Here is a 26,640-nt window from a genome sequence, read left to right on the forward strand (position 1 = left end):
GAGAATCGCGTTGTATAGCGGTTCCTCGGGAATTCAGAAAAGTAGCACGCCATATGTTCGAACAGCATCTGGTGAACAGGATTTATGAATAGTTTAGAAGTACACGCGAAATCATATATGTAGCAACGCGATTAAATCAAAATGAAATTATAGAAAAGTAACTATGGTATAAGTATAGTAGAGTAAAAAGTTGAATAATTTGAATCGCGTTAGAGCAAACATAATGAAAGAAACGCGGAAGGAAAAGGGGATATCGAGGAAAGAATATAGTTCTACTTCTATGAAACGGATAATATCGGTATTAAAGAAAATATTGAAAAAGAGCATTGAAAATATTTGAAAGATCACAAAACTTGGCAGGATGTATATTCGATGAATCTGCTCTGGTTGTCCTCGAATGGTTTCAAGTAACGACTAATGTTACCATGACTAACGTAGAAGTCAAGAACAAGCGTATTCTAAAGAAAAATTACAGTAGAATAACAAAAAAAAAAAAAAAAAAAAAAACGGCACGTCCTTTGCGTAATTTTTTTTTGCAAATCTCGTTATAAACGAACAGAAATGTAAGAACGCGTGCAAGGTCTTTCTCACGGAATACCTGTTTTTACTGGCAAAACGTTTCTTACTTGGCTTAGTATATGTACCTATCTCTCTTTGCATGATTGTATAATCAGTTTCATGGAATTATTACTTCCTCGTTCTTTTCAAATTTTTTAAAACGAAACCTAACGACGATCTCTGAGAAACTGTAGCACAATCGTGGATAAATAACGTAAAGAATGGATCCACGTAACTCGATCATTCAAATTATCAAACATAAGCGACGCGGTAATTGTAACAGCGAACAAGCAAGCCAGAAGCTTATTTTACGCCTGAAGCTAAACTTGGAAACAAAATTTGTAGTCTCCTTTAAATTCATAAAAACAATAAAAAAAAAAAAAAAAGACAGATTCTACGTTAAAGGATATACGCAGGAAAGATGGAGAATCTGGAAAGTAACGAGCTAGTTCACACGAAGAATGACATACCAAAACCGCCTAAGAAAATATTTCTTCCGCGACTTTTCCTCGGATTTAATTACAAATGTAACGCATGGAATTATAATACTGTAATTACACATGCAAAAAATCCCTTTTTAATGAAACTGCAGTCAATTACACTCTAATTGGATTTGACGATCTTGGAAGAAGCCCATAAATAGATTTTCCAACGGGATGGAAAATACGGCGACTAGCCAGATAGAATTATTATTAATAAGTCAATGGTTTTACAACACTCTCGATACATATCCAACACGATTCGAAGCGTTTCAGAACGCATCATCGCCGAAGGACAAAATAATCCAATGGCCTTCATCGCTCAATGAAGATTGCCACTTGTTCGCTCGACTAATTTTTTCGAAACTAAAAAACGTCCGCGATGAGAATTAATGGAATCGATAATTTATACCGCGCCATTCAGTGAAACATATTTAAATGATGTTTTAAACTGGAGGAATTTATGCGAGCTATACAAACGCGTTACAGTTTTCTCAGTTACATCGCGAAATCCTAAATTAATACGATGCAGTAATCTGTGTTAATTACACGGATAGGTTATGTAATACACGGTTGTTTATTAGACCGTGAACGCTGCAATTAAACCGTGGTAGTCGACATCGATTCGACGATAATCAAGCTAACGTCGAATACTTATCCCTGTAGATGATCGAGAAATTTCGCATAGATATTAAAGTATTGGTGCGCATCGATAGCTTCGAAGCGGGTTCCAAGCTTCCAAGGAATCGGCTTTTAATGGTATTTTAATTAACTTGACCCTAACCCTAAGCCTAATCAAACGCGAAATACGAGTCGGAATTGTTCAAACAGTGCCTTTCGTAATACGAGAATCGAGGATTATATTAATTCCTAAATTAATATCTTTGAATAATATCCTTCTCGTCTGTGTATACCGTAAACCACGTTTCTCCTTAGCTTCATGAGAATACACGAAGATGCCAAAAGCGGTCGGAATCAACGTGTTACGCAACGCGGTATACCGCGAAGCGATTGCCCGCCTATTAGAATTTCACATTAATCGCGTGGCGCGATAGAAAAGCACGCATGCTTAGGACCGTGTCGGAGCGAGAGGAAAATCGGTTGGAAGAGCATGGAGAGAAGGGTCGCGCAGCGGGAAATCTGGTACGGAACCGGAAGCGGGCTAGTTGAAACAGCGGAAAAAAGAAGGCAGGACCGAAAGCCAGTCGAATAGAAAGGGAGTGTGTAGAGAAAAGGCGGCGGTGGCGGCGGCGGCGGAGATCGTCGGGAGTCGGCCGGTGTGCCCCCGAGTCTGCGCGATACAGTTTATTTAAAGCAAAGTTGGAAGGTGGGGGTACGGTGGCTCGGTCGGTCGGTCGGTCCGCGGCGCGTCCTCGCGGAACGCGCGCGAGCTTTAGTCGCACGATCTCGTCCGGAGCGTCGGGCCGCTCCACGTCGCGCCTCCAAGCCTCGATCGATCGATGGATCGATCGCGCCGCCGCGTCCCTCTTCCTGCCGCCCGATCCTTCGAGAAGTCGACCGATCGTCCGTTCAGTTTGTCGTCGATCGTCGATCGTTGATCGATCGGTATCGATCGTTGGCCGGTCTCGTCGATTCGAAGGACAGAGGCGAAGCAGGATCGTCGGTGATACCTGTCCAGGTGAAAGTTTTCGATCGAAAGCTCGATCGTTTTCGTTCGTGGCCATGCTCGTTCTCGTCGCGAGTTTCATGGTGCAGGTGAACCGCGTGCGTGCTGCGATCCGGGCCTATGTTCGATCTCGTGGCTCCTGAGAGATACCACGCGTTTACCGGATCTCAAGGACCTGCAGATATCGTTTTCGAATCGGCCGAGACCCGAGTGAGAAAGGTGCGTACGCCGCGCTACCCAACGCAGATGCCAGTACTTTTTTTCGTTCCTCTTCTCTCCTTATATTTCTCCTTTTTTTTCTCGTTCTTTTTGCTTTCCTTGTTCGCTCCTTTTTTCGACGTGATGCACGGAGATCGTTTTACTAGCGCGGTGTACCAATATCCAAACGAGCCTGTCGATTCCGATGGGAACTAGATGGGAAAGATGGTATTTGGTATCCGCCTCGGTAAGCTACGGAATCGATCGACCGCTGTGTTGTTTCACAACTCGTGTTGTTTCACCGTGCAACCAATCTATGGACGAATTGATATCGCTTCACGATAGAATACATAATAGACATGAATCGAGCTACATAAAACATTGGCCGAGAGCAAGTTAGTGTTGCTCTTGCGGTCGTGAGAGCGTTTTTTTTTTTATTATTCTCATTGCTGGCGTATGAAAATCGGGGCTAGAAGGATCGTGTGGTGTAACTAGGTGAGAAAAGATTACGAGCTCATGGTCACCGAGTCACGATGGAATCTATGGCCGCAAAAGATTAGTGTCGTTTATGAAGAACATTGGTGACAGTACGATACAGAAATGGTGCGATTTGCGATCTTCTATAATGTGGGAACTTGCGATTTATAAAATTTCGCCGATAATATTAATTCGAACGGTCTTTGCTTTTTACCACCGCGATTTCCAATCTGTCATTCGATATTGATAAAAACGATTGAAATATGATATGGAAGGACTTGAACTTGGAGGAGGAAAACATAAAGATGTAATATTAATCAGTGTAAATGGGAAAAATTATCGAAGGTATTCGCATTATGACGGGGATACTTGGTAAAAAAAGAATTAGCTACTGTGGTTTGCCAAAGAAAAGTAAACAAGCTGCACTATGTGTATATTTATACGACGGCAAAAATGTTGCACGACGGCTTTTAACTTCTCAACCAACCAGAACGAGTTAACTCGTCTTCTATGAGAAACGCTTGCGCAGCGAAGTTTGCACTTTTATAAGGATAACACTTAATCAAAGCCTGTTGACGAGTTTATTTGGAATTTTCTAGTGCTGCGAGGCGAGTCCCGGGTAGTTCGAGAAAGAACACGATCGTTCCAGTGATAAAAATTCTACCGAACCGATCGACGTGCTATTCCTTTTTAGCAACATTATGCGAATGACAGATTGTTTACTGCTTAAACGTTGATATAAACTCACCAAGAATTCTATTTGTATAAATCACTGCATCTCGAGTTTCAACGAATTTAGAATTAATAGTTTCCGACATGTAAACGACTTTTTAACCGATTTCTTCGTTTTATAGTTTGCCTCTCGTAGTCGTGTGTCACCTATTACATGAAATTGTGTAAGAAATTAAGGGAAGTATGCCATGTTTGTTAATATTTACGTTCGATCGTAGTCCTGTAAGGAAAATTAAAGGAAACAAAAATGGAGGAAAAACGCAAGATGAACGAGTTTTGACGAACTGAAGCGAAAATGCGAAGCAACTTGCCTGTGCATGTGTACGATTAATGTAAACGTTTGATAATTTCTTACGATAGTCTTTTTTCAACTTCTTATAGAAAGATGCGTGCGTAAAGATCTGCATATATGCAATGTTATTAGAAGAGGGCATATTAGAACAGGTATAATCAAACATTTTCATGATCTCCCCTTCGTTAGTCGTATATATTCTTCCTTCGAGTCGAAGAAAGATTTCCATCGAGAAATCTAGCGCTTTTAAATCAGTAAAGTGGCTACTTACTTTACACACGCTGGGTGCTTCATAATGCCGATCGCTATCTATGCTAATTACATTCTAATAACCTGAATTCTTAGACGGAAGAAATTCGCCGCCATCAGTTCCAATTTAAGCATAACCGTGTTCGAACTCGATTTCTTTCGCTTCCTACGATTCTTAAAATCTCAGATAAAATCTCAAAGGTTTCGCCGACTGCCGAAATACTCTGACAGCAATTCCAATATCGATTTCACAGAGAAGAGAATTTCCATAGTTACGGCACAATCTCGTCCATGATTAAGTAGTCTATAATTTAAAACGATTTAATTGCTAATTAATCGATACGATCGCGCTCTCGCGTACAGAAAAAGAGGAAAGAGAAAAGAACGAAGATTCGAAGTAATAAAATTACGCGATATTTTAATTTCAATGTCAACGTAAGAAATCTTGATGGAAACGAAAGACATTAGAAAAACTAGTCGAGATATCGAGCAAACTGGCGGTGAATTGCGATGGAAAGGACGGGTAAACGCGCTAAAAGGCCGCAATCGCGGCGGTGGTTTCGTTCTCACGGAACTCTGTTGCACAATGCCAAACGCATCGCGATCATAAATTCAGATGGTCCGCCTCTAAAAATAACCGTACAGTATTTTTTTTTCTTTCTCTTCTCTCGCTGTCTGAGCGCGAGCAAGCTCGTTAATTACAACTGCGACTCGTAAGAAAGTAAGACGCTGCACGATGCACGCTGCCGACTTTCCTGTATGCTCCTAATTAAATTCGTTGGAGCGTTTCGCGCGTAGAACCGCTCGCGGACGCGTGCGGCGTGCACCGAGTCGAATTACGTCAGGGACGCGGCGGAATACCGTCACGCGGAAAGCATCGAGCGTTTCCAGGTCGGCGTGCACCGCTAATGGGCAAATTGCTAAATCTGGGACTTTCACTTGCCTCGATCCATTATGCGCTCGCTACGGAAAGCCTCTTTTCCATCCACGTCCTCCTTCGTCGCGTGTTCCGTTCGTGCTTTGTCGTTGGATTCTTTTCGTGGGCTATTTTTTACTTATTAACGAATTAAATATAATTAGCAAGGTAGGAGGAAAATAGGTGTTGGCGTGATACAGTCACTGTGAGATAGTAAGACAAACGTGTGTATAAAACGCTGTACTGAAACTACGTTAACGCTCCGCCCGAGTTAACTAAGTAGCCTACGTAGACCTTCTTTCTAAGAAGATTGTTCGAGGTGGAAAAAAGGTTAATAATATTGCACGAATCGTTGCCTGACAAAGGGTAGAGTAAGGAGGGAGACCTACAAAAGTACAATAGCATGACGCGTGCAAGTTGACAAGGCTATGGACCTGTATCGTAATAGCCGTAAACGTAATTGCAGTTTTATATTCCACGTATATATTTTGTAACAGAATACGTTTTTTACTCTTCTAGAAACAGACAAAAATTTGAAAAGAATTCTTCCTAGAGACTGCTCGGTTTTTGTACGAGCAATCCGATGTTCTTGACTGTGTAACAAGAGAAACGTGTAACATAGACTAAATCTACAAACTTTAAGCTGTGAGAACAGATAATATGAGAACCGTGACGCAAAACGAAAAACGCTACCGCCACTCCGCATCGATCGCGAGAGTTTTAATTATCGGCGTAACGAACCTCCTCTTGTAATTAATCTGGTTCGCGCTTCACGGCAATTTTACCCAATGAAGCGACGCGTACCGGCGATTACGCGTGTTACAGATGACAAACGCCGTTTGATTACACCGGTCCCGGCCGATACCAAAAAAGGAACGCGTTCGAAAGTGAAATGGCGCGCGGCCCGGACGGCTTCGCGAACGAAAGAAAGCGTTTCGAAAGTTTTGCTTGTCGAGGACAACCGGCAGCCCCTGTTTCTCCGAACGAAGATCGAGAGCATACTGCCACTTTGACCTTTGGGCCATCTCTCTTACCTTAAGGAATCGTAACTTTGGAATTCAGTCGAGGGACGTTGAAAACGGCCACTTCGATCTTCTTGCAATTTGTCGGACGGTAAAGTCCAAGAAATATTTGCGTACAAGAATATCACGTTCGTGACTTTACGTTCGTGCATGGCGTAGATTCGAGGGATGGAAGTTTCCTCGACGACAAAAAGTGCACCGTGTTATACTAGAAACGAAGATTTGCAAGTTGGAACATGATAAAATTCACGAAGGAAAAAATAAATTTAATCAAACATTTTAAAACAAAGGATCGCGTATGCGGAGGCAGAAGCTATTTCCCGTGGCGGAATACAAAACGTTTGACCGAACACGGCAGGCATACTGAATCACGAAACGCGCGGAATAAAGCACGCACTTTTAACCATAAGTCTTCATATCCTCGTCATTACGACACGATAAAATTGAAATAAAGATACGAGTCAACTACGTCTCTCGATATTTACAATGAAAATATCAAACTGAAATTATACAAAGAGCCACCTAGTTTTTACACCCTTTAAATAACAGCAGAGGTTATCAACGGGATAATATAGCAGTCTCGATAATCGTCACTTTCGCCATCGATATTTTAAAACATGGTGAAATTTCCACAACGCTCGAGCTTATCGTAATTTCTTTCGTCACGAGCAATTAAACGTCCATTACGCGGCGATTACGGTAACTTGGAAGCAAATAATCGAAAGGATCAAAGACGGTGGCAGATTGTCTCGTGGGTTTCAGGGAAAAAGGAAGAGAAAAAAGTGCTTGCTCATGCGTATTCATGACCGGAACCATGGATAATGCCCGGGGTCTCTGCACATCATATCTTACACAGCTGGAATATTAATTCTTGTCATTCGTATGCGATGTGAGTGCAATGTTGCCGTGAACGCGCGCGCAAGGCTGAAGAATGGTACAGGTGCAAGTCACCTAAGAGAAACTGCGTTTTTGCGTATCCCGAGACATGATCGAAGGGAAGATGCTGCCCTGGAATTTAAATTGGCTCGATCGAAGTAATTATTTCAACCTAATTTGGATCAATTAACGGATGATAAAATTTGATGAGCCGGGGAAAGAAGTTGATTTCTCTGTTGGTGGATCTCGATTCTGCGCTGGATTGGACTGTATACTGTAGTTTTTCACGTGTTTTAAGAAAACACCAGACGTCCGAAATGAGTCCAATAATAATAGATCAATGTTCGTGGAACTACATTTTGTGGAATTTTTCGATGTCTTTTTGCCTCATTATTATGCGAAATATTATACGACGCGTCGACAACGAATCAACGTACTATAATTTTTGTCAGAATAATATGCGTGTAAGATTTTCAATGGAAAATGTAAAATAAGTCGCAAGATTAATAACGTTGTCACTGAAAAGTTTGGGAAACTGGTTGACAGAATGAATTACTAGCATTTATTATACTACGATATGTCATAATTATCATATAGGTATCATAATTTAGCGCAAAAAAAAAATATAATACAAGCAATTTTGAAAATATCGTTGATCCGTTGCCGATTAAAAACGCATCTTTCCACAAGTTGTGTTCGCGTCAAGCCCGCGATAAAATATCGCGCGACGAGCATCAAATAACAAGTAACAAGAAACTCGGGGGTTGATTTATAACGGTATGATTTAAACTGACACGGTAAATTATCGAGTCATCGAATGCAAAAATCTCATTTGTCATAAGCGACTGTTAACTAGGCGGAGCAATTTGTATGGTTTTTCCGGTCCAAAGAAATCGCAATTGTCGTCAGGTTTTTGTTAATGTAACTTTATAATTACGTCGGTAGACGTCGGCGGAGGGTTTACGATCGCTCTTCTATGATATCCAAAACTTTCGCTATTAATCGACGACCTCTTTCTCCCACGAATACTATTTTCTTGTAAAATGACTGGCGAATATATTCTTCGCGTACTTTCCACGGCAACGATAATAATTTCCAATCTTTCATTGCTGCAACATCGCAGACGCATCTGTGAGTAGCCGTGTGTAATAAAAACAGCGTTATAGTTCGAGTTCCCATTGAAAGCAGCATTTCGTTCGCTACGTAATTTGATCATCTTGAGTTGCAAAGTTCGTGTAATCAATCATCCACCGCACGATGAAAGTAGTCGTCGTTATTTCGATATTATTCCAGTTCCATAAACGCGTCGATGATGTACCATATGGAGCAAGAAGTCAACGACAGCGCTCCGAACACCCATGTAAATTGGCGTCCCGCTAATCACCGACAGTGATTCGAGTTATAAATTTTACACAGACGCATGTGTCCCATTCATCGGAAAGAAAGTGGATCGTTATTAACTTGTTCTCGGTCCAATTTTGTAATCAAATTATCGTGTCATTAACTGGATCAAAAATCAACCTACATCTTTCTAGGATCCCATCAATCACCTCGGATTGCGAAAATTGAGATACCTACTCTACTTGCTTTAAAAGAACAATCGCGTTTTCGAATTTTCAGCGCTGGTATTTATCTTAAATTATAAATAATTCCATAGCTTTCACCTCTCGATAAAGCGAAATGGTTCGTCTCATCGAAAAGGTTCACTCGCTATTACGTAGATCCGATAAAACGCCGAAAGACGAAGAATTTTCGAAAGACGAAAAACGGATAAAACGATATGCGCCGATGCGATACATCCAGAAAAACCTTACACGTCTATGGGATCGTCCGATTCGAACATATCAGAGTATAATGATTTAGATGTGGTTTCGAAACTCCGACGATCAATCCAGCTCCATCCCAATCAATTAGGACTAATTTGTCAGCGTTGTTCGTCGCGTGTCAACGCCAGTCGCAAGAACAATCTTTAAACGACCGCGAACCAGACTCATTCCATCATTCCTTGGCCGTTTTTTCACGCCACTGTCTCGTCGTCTGAAAGACAAACACCGGTGGCGACACAGCGGTACGCCACCAGAGATAATCATCGTCATAAATTCATCATCATCACCATCATCGTCAAGCCAGCCTGAGGAGCATAATCACTCGTTAGCCGAGGCACACTTCGCCGCCGGCGAATCACTGTCAAGGCTGCCACGCTTCGTGGAATAACGAATTCCTTCGGAACAACCGACTCTTCCATGCTTTTCTTCGTCTCCCTGATATCGTCTGGATCACGGCATAAGGTTTTTCTTTGTTCTCCGTAAAAAAAAGTACATACGTTTTGCGTCATGTTTTCAGGTTCGTCAGACTCGCAGCAAGTAATTCCCCGCCTTACGTCCCGTTCAGATATTTATGATACATGCATCCTCCTAATGATTCACAGATGCTTTGAATACGCGTTTGCAATCTCGTTCGATATCTTAACGGACTTGGCCAGATAACAGAATCAAGTATATTAATTCGTTTGTCAGGAAGTACGCGAGGAAATAAAAATAACCGTAAATCTAAAACATCAGATATAGAGCGTGTTTGCACGAACTCGGCTGATTATCTATTTGATTAGTTATCTCATTATTAGAGATGATTATGACATCTGCTATGCGGGTTATGCTCGTTAATATACGTTTCGTATACAGTTACGACTAGATCTGAACCGCGGATATCCCCGACTGCTTTTCCAAATGCCTGTTATCTAAACGTTGACCGATCGATATAGTTTCGTTGACAAATGCTGTCAAAACAACATCGTTCTTTTCAAGCGATAATTGTTCGTTTTATCGTAAAAGAAGCGATGATTCTAAGCGAAAAACACTAATGTCTTGCGTATTTTTGTTTTCAGAACGGACACGTTATCGTGGTGAAACTGCCGATCCGCCGTGATACGAAATAACCGCTCGCGAGTCTAGTGCGTATGAAATCGTGGAAACCGAGCCGTGTGTAACGATGTCGTCGAGTGGTGAATTTTCGACTTTGTCCAGTGGCGAGGCTACCGGAACTGGCGACGATTCGTTGCCCAGTTCCCGGGAGGCTACCGCGGAAGCTGCGAGTTCCGGAGCTGGATTCATGCCATTGCGCGAGTTTCTCGACAGATTCTCGTTACCGAGGGTGGTAAGGGTGGAAGGTGCCGGAGGAAGGCCGATATTATTGTACAAACAGCAGCAACGATCGCTGAGAGTCACGGCTACCCTGTTGATGCATCGTTACCGCCATGACGTGAAGGTTGGGCCTGAGATCGTGATTCCAGAGGGATATCCTGGTGAGTCGAATGGCTTCTTAAATTTTTTTCCTTTTCTCCACCGGTGGATCGTAGCGGCCACAGCGGATTCAAATTAATCGATTCGCCTTTCGAACGTCGAACGATCTACGCGCGAAAACCGAAAAGCGTTGTATTATTCGGTGCTAATCGTTCAACTTCTTCACCGACGATGTCCATCGATTCTACGTTTCCACGCTAATTTCCAAATGTTCGAGAGCGAAACTACCTTGGATCGCTCGTTAATTCGACACCCGCCTAACTTCTATTCCGTTCAATTATCCGGGTATCGTATCTGTCGCGCTATCGATAATACGATCGACGTGTAACTCCCTCGGAACCAGATTCCACCACTACAAAACGTTTCGTTATCCGAGCAATCTGCAAATAATAGGTACAACAGGAGACGGAGTTGAATGAGTCTTGTAGCATTTTCGAACCCGTCGGTTGGCATTCGAGACAGCTGGAACTTTCCCCCCCTCGGCCGATAAATCAAGTCAAGGAGAACCGTCGAAACGCGAGGCATGGAAAAAGCGAGAGCCAATATCCGTGGCCGGCCAGAAATTCATTAAAGTCCGGTGTGCCGGTGTGCTGGTGGCACTTAATGGACCGCGAGATATCCGCAACTGCATAGAATTGACCGAGCCCAACCGTAGTGTCGATATATCGATCACGTCGCCGGCGATGATCGATCGTGCGCGCGAATCCTATCGGGAATTCGATCTCGGATTAAAGGCACTGGCGGCTGCTTGCGCAAGATCGCGACCAGGAAAGTGGCCGATTAATAAACGGCCTCTTTGATCGATGGAAACGTTTACATTCCCATCTCGTTTCTTTTTAACCAGTTTTACGAGCTTTCTGCAAAACGACTGGGGCGACCTCGAGAATCGCCTGTACACCCCGAAGCACGAGATTGCTGTTTGATTTACCGATCGAGCTTTTATGCCAACGGTACCCAATACCGCTCTTGTATATGTCTTCGTTTATTTGAACAGTATTTGAGAAGCAAGGATAATCGCGACGCCGAGTGTACCGCTCGGACACGAGAAGATGACCAGCTGAAGGAATGCGGTTCTGATTGGATACAACGTCGTGTAGTAGACTGGGTTCCTCTCGCGCGATCGTACGTTAAGGTACAGCGATTTTTGTTACAAACCGAAATTGTCATACGTCAAATGGCAGCGCGTAACATCGCGTGACGAAGAAGGCGAACGAACGCGAGGTCTCACAATTAAAGTCTGAACCTATTAACATAAATACTCATACAGCCACCCACTATAGCTCGCAAGGAGTAACGTAGCTATCGTGACGCGAAACCGAGTATCACAATTTCGTAGGCACTACTGTAGTAATTCCGAGATTAAGAACCCACGACACGCAACGCATCAAGTCATGCCATCTCGAGGGTTAAAAAGCCCCCCACACAAGCCGGTCCGAGCGTCGCTTGCAACATTCTCGAGATTTCCTGTGCGCCGCGATACATAAGAGGAAGGCGCATTTGTTTGCTTATTTACCCGCAGCCGAGTGTGTACATATGTAATCAGGTTGTAGTAGGCACGGTGGTGATTTAACCGAGGCCCACAGAAAGAAAGTAACAGATGGTTGTAGGTGGCAGTGGCGGTTTAACAATGAAACCGAGCGTTGCACGCTGGGGCAGCGTTCGACTTGAACCGTGCTCGATCCTGACCAAGCGTTTCGTTACGCGTCAGTCCAATTACCGTACGTCTTTGCCAATCGAACGGCGAGTTTCACCCGTGACAAGCGACGTTTCATCGTAAATCGTGAATTATGAAAAAAATCTCTTATGCCTTGCGCTGTATCGCGATACGATGAAAGAGGAGAGATTACGATACTGATTGGGACGATGGCATGACACGTTCCAACGGATTATGAAAAAATGATAATCATCGAACGCGATGGTGCGTATTATCGGCCGTCCTTTCTTTTCTTATTTTTTGTCTGGCAAAATTGGCCGCAAAGACGACTCGAGCTCCGACGAACTCGAAACTACTTCGACTTTGTACCCGACTATCCGAACTGCGTCAAATCCTGTTCAAAGAGCTTCTACCGTGCAGTTTCGCGGATCGTTCGTAGTCGTTACTCGATCGCAACTAGAAACGGGCGAGCGTCAACCTATAAATAGCGAATGAAAGTATGAGGTAACGCGGCAGAGCGTGCCGTGAATTATAATTTAATATCGTCCCGAGTCGTACATCCGCTAGCGTCTACGGCAATGCTAGTGAACGTACGAATCTCTGTAGCAACCTCGTTCCCGAATACGTAGTCCCTGGTCGCCGTGCAACGACCAACAGGGCGTCTATTATTCAACGGTGGAACCGCGGTCGGCCGCGGCGGAGGTGGTCAGTGACATATGGCCGCGTGTAACGGCCCGGCCTCTCGTATTAGCATAACGGCTGACGATACTTTTTCAATGAAAACGCGCGAATTACATATGCGCGGCTGGATATAGCGTGGGTCGAAATTACGCCGATACCGCGATTCTGTTGAAACGGTGCAACAGTTTCGTTGCAAACGCTCTTCCTGTCTCTGTCTCTTTTCTTTCGCCGCGTTCTTTCGCTTCTTCTTTGCCATACTTTTCGTTTCGTACGGTGATTCCTTTTCTCGCGCATTTCGCGTTTCTTTATTTTATCAAGGGAAATCAAAACGTTTCTTTTATAGAATTACGGATCGCGACCGTTCCAAATCGCATGCCGTTCCTATAGTCAGCCCACTATCGCGCTTGAAACCAACGTTAACTCGTGTACGCTCCAGCAACTCTTTCCTCTTTGTACCTTGGCGCACCGTTCGTTTCCTGCTACCCTTATCCATTTTCTCGTCCTCGGCCGACGGTCCCCTCCCACGCAGCAGGAACTTATGCAAACGAGACGCATAATGATCGCATCTGTTCACAATGGGTCGCTAACGAAGTCTCGACTGGTCTAATCTCGGCGCGGGGAGCAGCGCGTTAGAATCGCCGCCGCCCCTTTTCAGCCACATCGCGTGCTCGCTCGCGTATTTGTTCCAGCAACGAGCACGCTCTCTCGATTCGCGTCAACGAAATCGATAGACTTTGAGGATTTAATTACACGTTCGCTACGTACATACAAAGAAGCTAGGGACTATGAATCGTAGAGAAAGAAAGAGGAATTCGAACGTTGGAAAAATCCAACGTCGAATGATACTCGCTACCCTCTGATATAATATTTAAGAAAATATGGATAAATCAGACGCTGTGGTATAATATATACGTAATGGAAAAATACCACGAAACGACCTTACACCACGAAGATTCCAGTTCATGAATTTCCACTCGGTACCCACGCTTTTTCGATCGAGAGAAAAAAACTGGTCGCGCCGTGTTCTTTGTTCCGCGTGAAACGTTATCAAGGAGTCGAGCGAGATCGGCGTGTCTATCAGGTGCGGCCAAGACGAAGTTTATGTGCCTAGAAATTCAACCACGTTCCTCTGTAAAGCTGGCAGAGAGGAAGAGAGTAAGAGAGAGAGAGAGAGAAAAGGGGCCTATCTTTATAGGGGCGGTTGTGCAGATATCGCGTGAAAGCGCGCTCGTGACTTCGCGAAACACCGTGGGAGTGCCGCACCGATCGAGGGAATCGCTTTTCAGTCGAGATTCCTCCGAGCGAACGACTCGGTGTCTTAAACGTTTATATTATGCGCGTAATTTCGCGCGCGCCCCTTACTAGAAAAACCGGTGTCGTACCTTCTTCTGCGCAAGTTCGAGGAACGCGAGTCGTCTACGCGTGGGCGCGGACTAGGGAAAATGACCGCCTTTTTTAAAAACATGCCGATGTATAATGTTTATCAGTCGTCGTGCATCTACAGGTTCGTAAACATTTCGAAAAGCATAATTACACGAGCCGTTTCCTTCCTTCTTTCAAAGCGAAAGTACTCTCTGTACCATAGAACTTCGTTTATTGAGATCCACTTGCCTTATTTTAGCTCCAAGTCATCGCGAATATTCTTCGTCTCGCTTAACGCTTTGTACATTGCTGGAACGTCGTCTTCGCCGTTGATTCCTCGATACATCTCGCGAGATTAGCTTCAAAATTCTTGCAGTCAACTCGAGATTACCTAGCAACCACCGCGTGCAGAGAACATTCCCACGAAACACAAAAAATCCATTCAACATGGAATTTCGATAACTTCTCGGGCATCAAAGCTGAAAGCTGATACCAGAAGAGGTAAATGGCGCGTTGTCGGGCGGAAGTGGGTGCCAGCTCGATTCCCTCGGCATAACCCGTTGATTTACAACCAGAAACGCGTGGTGCACGCGGATTTCCAAGCGGCTTCTAGCACGGGTGTTAGAGACTCGCGCGCCCCTGGATTTGCATAAATCTCGGAAACGCGAGGGAGCCGCGAAATCGAAAGTTGAGCGTCGGCCAGGCGGTGAAGCTATTAAGGGTATTCCCGGCGAGCTGGTGCGGGCGCGCGCGCGCGCAACCATAGCGTTTACGATGGAGGCTAGTCGAAGGAGGTTCCGTGGTTCCTTCGAGCCATCGAACGCCGTGGACGCGCGATTTATGGCGGACCAAGTCGAGGAATTTCTTGTTTTATTTATGGCCCGATGCTCGACCGACGATCGCCTAGAAAATATGTTTATTCCCGCGTCGGCCGGTCTACACCTGGTTGACTCCGCGGAATCGAATTCTGCCCTCCGGGGGATGCTCTCCGGAGGAAGAGCCGGATTCTTCCAGGTGAACACTGCTCTGCCATTGGAATCTTATAGGAAGCGGAGAGGGTGTTGAACCGTCGGCCAGATTAGCTATCGGGGCTGCTTATGAAATTCCATCGTTTTCTATGCTTCGTCGTTCAATTTTTATGTCGATCAAATAATTCCTTCGATATAGGCGCGCAGCATTCGCGAGTTTAATATTGCGATCGTAGATGTACGTATATAGCAATGTACGTCGTTAGAATGCCTAATTTTCAATGTATTTAGGCTGTTACAATTAATAGAAAAGAAACTAAAATCAGAAAGCAGGATAGCTTCCAATTCGGACGCTAAAATTACTCGGTGTAGATCTATATCGACCAGGTAAGTAACAACACAGAACTAGTAATATGATACGAATGGTATCTATAACGATAGTCGTGAACAACACTTTATACGATATGTATCTGGCCATGATGTATCTTATCGATAATTAAATCGGTTTTACTAAAACGCATTCTGTTTTAAATTAGGTATAGAATTTACCAACGAAATATCTTTTAATCTCGACCGATCGCGGTATGCAAATTTACCGCTTTTAATCGGTTTCTCGATCATCGGATAGCTACGTTAACTTCTTTCCGAATCGGATTAAAGTAACGACGCGGCTGGCGTTAAACGGTCGAAATCGTGGCTCTGAATCTTCTTAAAAGCCAAATGTCGACATTTTTAATGCTCGTGCAATTAGCAAGGATATCGTCCCTTAAGATATCGCTGTATCGTTTCCATTTTCGACGGAAAATTGCCGAACGTTAATTAACATTTATTCGCGTTTTGCATTAGGTGCCTCTCGATAGCCGCGTTGCTAGCACTTGCGCGCAAGAGAGTGGAAACGAAAGGAAGGAGCTACAATCATATGGCATTATGGACCTTTTAGGTACTACGTATCTCGAAGCTCCATACTTTCCCGTTACTTTATTTCCTTTCCTGTTGAAAGATACGCGAAAAATACTCGTAACCAATAAAAATTAGAAACAGATGGCAATCTCTTGCAAGAAGCGCGTTCTATTCATACGTTCGCCTTAATGCAATTATCGCGATCGAAACTTTTTCACCTCGGTTTAATTCAATCATCGACATAGTACGCAGAGATCACGGTAGTTTGCTACGGCTACCGCTCGTAGCAATCCTCGAGCCGAGCTGCGAGGCGAGAAAGAAGGAAAACATCGTGAACGGTGATTTTTTAACACGGCTAAGTGATCTACAACCGGAATACGCTGCGAGAGATCGAGAGTTGTCCGCGATTACAGTCCACCGTGCACATACATTTCGAGTTTTCTAAATCAGACGTTCCCCAGGCAGAGATTTAGCAGAGAGTAGCAATCTGGAGGTTAACAGGAGCCTGGCAGAGATTCCTGGTTCCGCTCGGCAAGAAGATCGTTCCAATTTCAGCCGGGGAATACGTGATATTAAATCGCGAACGAGCGGCTCATCCCTGCCAGCTAACGCTTAATCGCTCGAGGAAAGCTCGTGAATTCATTCCGGCAACGAGCATGTAGATTTATTACTGCCACGGAATATCTGTTATCACTATTCTGTTATCATCGTTCCAGGGAAATACGTTTAAACGAGCCAAGGCGAGAACCATCCTTGGCGTTTTTAATAAATTCTTCCGGATACGTCAAAAATACTAATAAATTATCGCGTTGGGCATATCGTACTCGAAAGGGAGCCGAGGTAATTACGAAACGCGTTTCATCGAAATGTTAGGTGTTGCATTTTAGTCGATGTTATTCGCACAGCGAACAGATAGATACGGTTCCATAGGTACAAACGAATTTTCTTCTCGGATAAAATATTCGAGTTAAAATATGCAAGCGTAAGATAGAGGATTTTTCTTTCTTCGTAAGAGCGCTGTGAGACCGAAGGAAAAGATATTTAGCCAAGAAAGGGATAGATCATTGTTACCTCGTCATAGTCGTTCTTCCAATTACACCGCTTCTGGATAACATTTCTCAATAATTTCTCAATAGTCCATTCGAATCGAAAGAAATCAGCGTTTTACGCTGTAAATCGACCGCGTGTTTCCCTTGAAAGCGGTTTTCCTAGAAAGAGAAACTCATTGTCGTACGAAGGCCGTAGAATGTCACGCGAAGAGAACTGGGGAGATCCATTTTGAGGAAAGTAGAAGCACTTTCATTGAGAAATGCTTTCCAGGGGCGGATTCGTTTCCGGTTTTCACAGCACTTTCATTCGATTCAAGTCTGTGGCAGTGACCCGACAGTCACGTCAAATTTGTTTCAACTTATATTCGACGACAAACTCTCTGCTTAGAAATTCATAATTCCATAAATTCTGTTATTCGAAGAAATCGTATCCAGTTATCGAAGCAATTTCCAGCAAAAGATTATTAACGAAACAATCGCTCACGTAGTAGAACGGACACGAACGACAAGACTAAAGATTCGACCAACATTCCAGCATCTGTTTATTCAACTATCGAACAATCCGCAAGAATCCGTAGACCATTCACGGTCTCGCAAACAATACACGCAAGAATCACGGTGAAAAATGGTGACTTTCCGAATTGAAAGAAGCTTTTGTGACGGCGTCCAAGGTTGAAGCGGTAAAAGAACAACGAGCTGTTGATGGTTCTTCGCGTTCTATTGGACGGTGTCTTGTAATTAGTACTCGTGCTCGATGTCCGCCGTGCAGAAAGGAACCATTGAGAAATCTACTTTGCATAAGCGTGAATTTCAATCGTCTACGCTCGGAAAGAATAAGTTTCGAAGGTGTCGTCGCGACTGGCATCGTGGATCGACAAATATTTGTAAATGTAGCTTACCGCTTGAGAGCATCCGACGTCTGCTTCTGCCAAACAGGATGTAATTTAATCAGAAAACTAGGAACAAAAAGGGTCGCGATGATTTCGTTGTCGGTTCGTCTGGCTGGCAACGAAAAACTTCATTATACCGAGCAATTTTTCACCGAGTATCGCATGGTAATATTCCATGGTATTTTAATAAATCTCTCCGACAGAACGAACGCGATGTACGAAACGGCGGCAATTAAAATAAAATCCAAAGAAGAAATATTTAAATTGAAAGTTTAATGCGAGATCGCGGTTGCTTTATGGGGTAAAAATAAAACAGGCTGGTTTTATGGAATCTGCGGATCGTGTGTCTTTGACGGTATCCTGTAATTAACACGTGATCGATGCTTTGCATGTAGAAGGAATCCATCGAGAAATCTGATTTGCATAAGTATGAATTTTAAACTTTAAAGGTTAGCATTTAAATGGGAACGCATGTATATTCTTTTTGGGAACGAACGTCCATCCGGTGGAACACATCGAATGCAATGATGATATCGTTTAATTTAGGATCATTTCCTTCGACGCGAGCCTCCTCGCCGCTTTTAATTGTCGATGTTTTTCTTCAGGCGATACGCGCGCTTCCTTTGTGTCTGTTTGCCAGACGATGAAACAGTAAAACGTGTTTTTCATCTCCATAATATTCAAACTTATCGCGTATGCAATAAAGGGAAAAATGGCATCGACGAGCAATATAAAAAGAGCACGCGTTACGAGCAACGATGCTCGAGTCTCGGGTAAATTAATAAATGTGATTTTTCTTTCCGTGAACGTAGCCTTGAACGCGATGCGAAGGATGAACCACGCTATTCTATTGTTCATTCGTCAAGCCGTATTCGTTTCGAAGATTTTTCCGATACTAATATTTTCCGGATATTTATCTCCGAAATAATTGCGCCATCCTCCGGAACAGACTATAGAATAGGCTAAAATCGGGCATATTTTTCGAGCACGCGGATGAAAGAATTTCGCTACGAGTTCGAATAGAAACCGATCTTGCTTTTTCCTCGAATTCTAACGAGAACGTGGTGGCTCGATACGAATGTCAACGAGATCGTACGCGAAGCACAAGCAAACAGGACTCGATCCGTAATCCCGGGATAATTTCCGACGTCCCATATTACGGCCGCGGTATTCGCTACAGATGTAAATACCCGTGGGGCCCGAAGAGCCCCGTGGCTATTAAATACATACGCTGGCCGGTGTTCGACAAATTGCTCGCATGAACCAGAATAATTAGCATCGCCAGCCTCCGGTGGTGGGTATATCCGCGGCCTCTGCAACAACGAACAACGACTCTCCCAAGGCGAACGGAAACTGCGTGAAGCGACGTGCAGGGGACGAGGAACGTGGTCGTCGTCGAAGAGGTGAACGCAGCGCCGCGACGCGTCTCTCCCTTTCCTTTCACTTTTCGTTCTACCCTCGACGTCTGTTGTCGTCCCTGTCGTTCTCATCCGTAGCAGGATTCTCGCCATGACATCGCGGCATGGCTCTCGGTTGCGTTTAATCAGACTCGCTGACTTGATGCAGCCCTCTGGTGCGCGCCGGCTGCTGCTTAAGAATGTAATTTAATATGCAACGTTACCGCGGGCCCCGGCGTGTCATATTTATAGGTATTTATGCATCAGCTTCGTGGGCACGTTTACGCCGAGCCGGTGCAGCCGGAGATCATTGAAATTACCCCCGGAGAGGCAGCGACGCGAAGATGCTCGGCTACGTGGGAGGAATTTATCGTTGTTTATCACTCGTTAGTTTCTCCTCGAGGCTCGACTTTACGCGCGTCCTGCGTTCGAGTTCGAATCTTCTACGGATCTGATCGTGTTCTCCACGGTTTTATACGGTTCTGCTCTCTGTGCTTGGCCCTGCACCTGTCGTTATCGTAATTCGTCCCCGATTCCTACCTTGCACCACTCTCTGCTCCTATCGCGTCGTTTTTTACGACTTCCCTTCGTTCTGGCCAGATAACCGCACTTTCGTAATCTCTTTTGATTTTGTTTCCACCTGGTCTATCCGCTGAGTTTACTCCTTCTTTTGTATAGATAACGCGGTTTGTTTCCTTTCTTACGAAATTTGTGGTTTTGCGTTTTCGACTGCGACGACGGCTAGAAAATTTAGCCTGATTCGAGTCAACTTATATCTCGGTCCTTTTTCTCCGATAATTTATTTTTTCACTCACTTAAGCTTTGAACGCAGTCGACGATCTTTATCGTGTTGATATTTCGCACGCTAAAGCCACGTAAATGAAAGTTAGATTTTTATATGGATTTCTAGGCAGATGAGTTTATGTCTAAAATGAAAATGACGAATTTGTGGTATATAGTATGTACAATTATACGTACAATTAAGTTAATTGGACTAATTAGTATTCAATTCGCATTTATCTCTAGGATTGCCTAATTGGAAGAATATTCTGTAAACTAATCGCGCAAGCGGAATTGCATTCTGCTATCATAATCTTCTAAAATGTTCTGCTTCTTGCGTTTATACTTTCGTACATATTTTTATGTTTCCATATTTTATTTGAAACGTTCCACTATCTTCGTTTGTTAGAAAGATAACTAGAATTTATGGTATCGGGGTTCGTCAAATTTCTTAATACGGCAGTCTCATATCCTTTCAGCATATACGTTCGTATAGATATAATTATAGAGTAGCGGAATATTCGACGCAATCCGTGCAACGTTTTCAAAATCCAATTCCCAAGAATGAGAAAATTCATGGGTGCAATTACACGATAAACTACACGTAGAAAAGTATCGTAATTTGTACGAAAATTCAATCTTCGACTGTGAACCGGTTCCACGCTGCTAAAAATTCTCGTTGCTATCATATTGGGATCGATAAATGTAGCGCGATTAAACGTAAGCGTTTCGGTAATCGCTTCAAAGTTGAAAACGCGCGGCTCCAGAAGGTGTACAATAAATATTAGCCGCTGTCAATTACGGTGAGCTATTATTTTCAGGTAATTCGCGCAGCAAAAAGTACCTTAATTGATATCCCGTGAAATAATGAACGCGAAAATCCATTCTGAAGCCGAACGTGTTTCAAGGGATCATGTAACGAGTATTGATTACCCGGTAACCGATGGAAAAAAAAAAATGTAGATCGTCGATTGATGAAAGGTTGTCGATTAAACTGAAATTAGAATGTGAATCGAAAAAGAACTCGCTCTCCAGGTATCGATAAAAATTGCAAGTTGCTAATTATACATAACTCGTTCAAAGTGATATACTATACGTATTAATCTGAAAACGAAGATCTAACTACGTACTGTTGGCAATTTACAGAGCTATATATCTATAAAGTGTACTTAAATGGCTGTGCTGCTTTTAAAGATAAATTATCAGGAATAATGAACGCGAAGATAGTAATAAAAATCGTAACAGATGGTTTTGCGTTGAACTAGATACGTATGTATTCGATGATAAATGAATTAAAATTGCAAATATCCCTACGTCCATGTATCGTATGGTACGATGCATTTCAATTTACGCCGAAGACAATGCCATTGTCTAGCGATATTCCGTGAAACCAAACACAGGCAGAATCCATTACCGTTAACAGAATTCTTTAATTCAAGAAAGCTCGGTATAAAAGCCAGGCTTCTTAAGAGCCGCGCTTTATCGATACTCCGTGAAGTCATCAATGCGCCAAACACACGGTGCGCAACGTGCTATTACGGTACCTTGCTTCCGGCGGAACGTTTAATGTCGTCCTGGCCCATGGAACGCGTAGAAAATGCGGAAAATTGTGTCTTGACGGTCCACCGCGGGAACGTGTCGTTTTATAAATAACGCTGTTACGTAGTAATAACAAATTGCAACAACTTTGAGCCTCGGCTAGCCGACCGTTTCGTGAAACTCGAACGCGCAGAATACGGCTATTACCGTGATTGTCTTTATCATTATTATTATTATTATTACGTACGTTAGTGGTATTTTTTTTTTCTGTTGCTGCTTCATAACTCTCCGAGGAACGAATATACGAAATTATCTTTGCGAAGTTACACTATAGTTCAGAGATACACAGTGGCTGCGACAATTTTGTGCTTGTAAGAGACTGACGAGTAGCAGGAAGAGTAAAAAGCTTGTCTTCCCTATTCAGAATTAAGGGACAGTTTTGCTTAGCGAGTCAATCAGAGGGAATGAAACGCGCAGGAAGCATTGTATTTTCACACGTACTTCCAATCCATCTGTAACCATAATAGCTTCCTGACAACTCCCTGACGTATTGTCTCGTTTGCAAATATAATAAGACGCGTTCCTTCCTAGTACCTTCGTGTATGGAATATCTTTCGGACCACCGCGACGATGTTTCGAAAGTCGCACGAGACGTATTTCTCTTCTTTCGTTTTATATTTATCGTATTACGAACAAAGATACGTACATGTTAATCGAATCTCGCGATGCATAACGTTGAAACATATAAGGAAACATTGGCCAGGCGAAATAATTAAATACAGCTTTCTCCCAATGAATTATTTTCTTATTTTTCTAAGCACAACTCGTAGAATACAAAACACAGGATAGTCTCAGACTACTATACATCCTAAGAAACCTTATACGTGTACTCATAGAACTCTATATTCGCGGAACACCGTATCGATAGCGCGAACCGCATCGCGTTAACATCGATCACGTTGCAGAAGCTCGATTAATCGAAGAATTGACTTGTTCGATATTCGCTGTACCTTCGGTCACGCCTTCCTTGTCCCAGAAAAGGGAGTGGTTATGCTAATCCTGGGATCTGTATTCGTACTTTGCGACACTCTTGGTATTCGGTGCACGTGATCGTACACGTGTTTTCAGAAATCGTTTCTGCGTTTCGCGAATATCCGTTAGAATCATCTAGAATAGGTATCTATCCTAGGTTTTGCCACTTTTTATCAAACGCGTGAAATTAAATCTCAATAAACAGGAAAAGTACGTTTGGTAATTCACATTTAAAGATATTACGTGTGTATTTATACATATATGCATCGGTATGTATTTATACGTATTCGTGACATGTATGGACGCGACATAACCAACTCTCATTCAGTCTTCTGCTCTTTCAGCCCTGACAAGAGTAAGTAAAGACTAATTACAAACTGACTCGTGCAAGCATCCTCCACGGCATTTATCCTCGCGCCTACACGTTCTTTCTCTCTTTCGCTCGATTCAGGCAAACTCTACGGACATTTCTAAAAAAAAAAAAGAAAAGAAAAAAAAACATTTACAAGCATTAGAAGCATTTAGAAGCATTTGCAAGCTGCTTTGTATGTAACCATTTTGCTAGTTCTTCCATGCTCTTCCTCGATATAGACTTCCTTAATAGACTCGTGGAGTGCAGCAGGTAAAGATCATCTACGACTTTAGCGTTAAATACTATTATACTACTCGTTTCTTTTCTACATCGTAGCGAAAATACCGCAAAGTAATCTGTACTACGATGTTCTATTAAGAATATCGCTCAGTTGAACAACAACATCGAATTAAATTTGCTAAGAAGCTGGATTCGAATTTAGAGGAAAGAATTCTTTAAATATCGGAGAAATTCAATTTAGTGGGAAATATCGCGAGTCATCTCTTCATATCGCATGCCACAGCTTTGTGAAACATAACTTAACGCGTTGAAATCGCGTTTCCTCTCGTCTCTGCCAAAAGGAACAACGGGAAATAAGACAGTAGAGAATCGTAGCGTGCATTGGAGCAGAGTCAGCTTAGCATTACTCGGTGAACGATAAGCGGGTGAAGGCCCGCAATAAAGAAATGATACGAACCTGACGTTCGAAGGAATACATTGAATGGTAGATCGCTGAGAGATTGCCGTGCCTCAAGGTGTGACTATACCACACGATTGATGATCAGCGTCAAAGATCTAGATCTCTCTATCAAAAATAAAAAGCCGCTCGTCGAGAATATTAAGAGCCGGCGAAGGGCTGATAACTTCATATTAAGGCATCTGGTATTTCTGTTTTCTCGTTATTCCTTTCAAATCTACGGAGGTTTGCGTCGAAAATCGTAACTTTTAACCATCTGTAAGTAAACACGCGTGTTCCAGGTTCGAATAATTTACGACGCATTTCCGTGCATACCTCGCAAAATTCTAGTTCGTCTATCCGATCGAGCCACCCTGTACATGGTGACAGAGGGGTTGTTGAACCTAGGGAGTAGGCTCGTCAACGCGGCGACGTTGAGTGGCCGTAAGGAACTCCGAAGCGCCTCGTTTCAGCAGTCATAATTTTCAGGATTCCTGATGCAATGCTATAAAACAAAAGGCTCTGGTCTGAGCAAGGCGGACGGTATTGCGACGGCTCTAAAGATATCGTCGAACGGTGACGCCGTGAGAAACGACACCCTGCGTTCTTCCTCTCTTTGTTCCTTAGCCACGTAGGTGTGTTATCATTCCAAGAAACGTTGCCAGCGAACGTGTTCAATTTCAAAATGGAAAAGCTTCGGCTCGTTCAACTTTCTTCCCCATAGAGTCGAAAGGATTCGCCAGGGTAAACATAAACGTCTGGACGTTTTGAAATTATTCGGAACGTCCGTATGGAAATGAAACGCGTTTCTACGTTTTAGTCGGGCGCGGACGAGTATCGGTGGATTCATAACGTAGCAACATTTTGAAGGGAGACGATAAGTTCTTTGGTGAGAAGCTGTTTCCGTCTCGTCGAAAAGGCGATCTCGTGCAAAGCGCGCAAAGTCGTTGCGTGGACGTGTTTTACGATGTTGCTAGGGTGGAGGATTTAAAGCGAGTACACATACATGTACAGGACACGTCGATACGCTGTGATAGCGTTTTCCACTATTTCTGAATGTTTACTATTATGTGCGAAGTCTATTACGTGGCTTGTATAATAGGAAGGCAAGACGAAAATGGGGCGACTTGGCGAGATTTCAAGCATCGTGCTCCGCACAGACGCGCGATATTAGAATATTTCTTGCAAACATGTTTTTTCGTCGTTCGAGATCGATTCTATTATCAGGTTGCAATTCTACCGCGAAAAGAAACGTTTTACCTTGACTTTCAAGATCAAGGTGAATTTCGTGGCAAATTTTTTAATTCGTCTCCGTTGCTCGTAACGTATCGTACTACTTTACAAGTAGATTAGGAAAGAAACGATTTATTATACGTGAAACTCTCATGGGTGGTACCGACGAACTCTATGCCCCGTTGGAAAGTTTCAACAGATTGTTTTCGCCAGTAGGAAACTTCGCTATGTTACTTCCTTCCTGCAATACTTTCCATTATTTCAAAACTAATCAATCAACACGGTTGCCAAACATCCGCGAAGAAAGTCACTTCCTCGAGTCATCTGTTTGATAGATCCTAACACTTTCCCTTTCTCTTTGTATTCCACTCATCGAAATATTCGATCGTCCGATTTATATATCTGATGGTGTAGACGAACCAGGTGTTGGCAGTTTCGCGATTTTATCGTTTCGCTCGCTGCAATCTCTCGGGAATATATTTAACGCATAATTGACCGAGACTTACTCAGAAACGCCTGTGGTCCACTACCTTTCTTACACGACGATATTGCAACGCCCATTTGTGTGTCATCGAAATTATCGATCCAAAACTTTACGAATTTTAAGCTCTAACAACTTCGAACGATGATTTTGTCTGCTTCTCTCTGTCTAGACTCGTCTGACCCAACAATATTCGAATGGAACAAGACTTAACTACCAATTCGCTTCGAAGCAAGATCTAATATTTATAAAAAAAATGCTTCTGTTAAACTTTCTTTAACGAAAGATTCGAGCCTAAGCAGCAGACCGTCTCTAGTCGCTTAGAAAGTCGCGAAGCTTCGTTGAACAAGTAGTTTCGATCGTAAAGTACAATGAAGCGCGGATTAACATAAAGATGCCACGACCTATCAGAGATTCCTCTTCTCTAGTTACGTTTGGCGTTCGCGCGTAGCGAGCGTCACGCCGAGTCACGTGCACGTCCCGCACCGTCTTGAACGAGTTTCTCGATGTTCAGTTCTCGAAGAATGACGTGCTTTCGAGCGAGTCCCCTACGGGCGCTCGCAACGTCTCGATCGTAAATAACCACCCTCGTGGCTGGATTTCTATTATAATAGCCACGCTGCACGCCGCGCAGTCGTAATAATTCACCGACCAATATTTATAAATAATTCATACTCTGGCGTGAGAATTTCCGCGTGCATCCCGCGAAGGTAGCAAGCTGTTTCTGGATTTCGTTGGTCGAAATTTGAATCGGGTTACTGACCAACACTGCGCCCGTTTAATGAGACCGCTGTCACGCTAATTCTCTTACACTCATCGAAATTGTTTCTCTCGAAAATGAACATGCGAAAGCTTGGTTGTACGTTGTCGGTGTATTTCTTCGTGGAAGGTAGTTAGAATGCAATCCATCGCCAGCTATTT

At 43.3% G+C, this 26,640-nt stretch overlaps 1 protein-coding gene across 2 annotated transcripts in view; it reads left to right on the forward strand.

The window, feature by feature from the left end:
* Positions 1-2,406: 2,406 nt before the first annotated feature.
* LOC100644889 overlaps positions 2,407-26,640 on the forward strand; it is a 44,998-nt gene continuing 20,764 nt past the window's right edge. For both annotated transcript variants that reach the window (XR_001098913.3, XM_003397006.4), the window contains exons 1-2: positions 2,407-2,883; positions 10,311-10,727. Coding sequence is in view for 1 of the 2 variants with exons in the window: in XM_003397006.4 (XP_003397054.1) it covers positions 10,415-10,727 (313 nt within the window). In the remaining variant the exon portion in view is untranslated. The remainder of the gene's footprint in view (positions 2,884-10,310; positions 10,728-26,640) is intronic.

The sequence above is a fragment of the Bombus terrestris genome, chromosome 8, assembly GCF_910591885.1.
Source record: "Bombus terrestris chromosome 8, iyBomTerr1.2, whole genome shotgun sequence".
Classification (NCBI taxonomy): domain Eukaryota; kingdom Metazoa; phylum Arthropoda; class Insecta; order Hymenoptera; family Apidae; genus Bombus; species Bombus terrestris.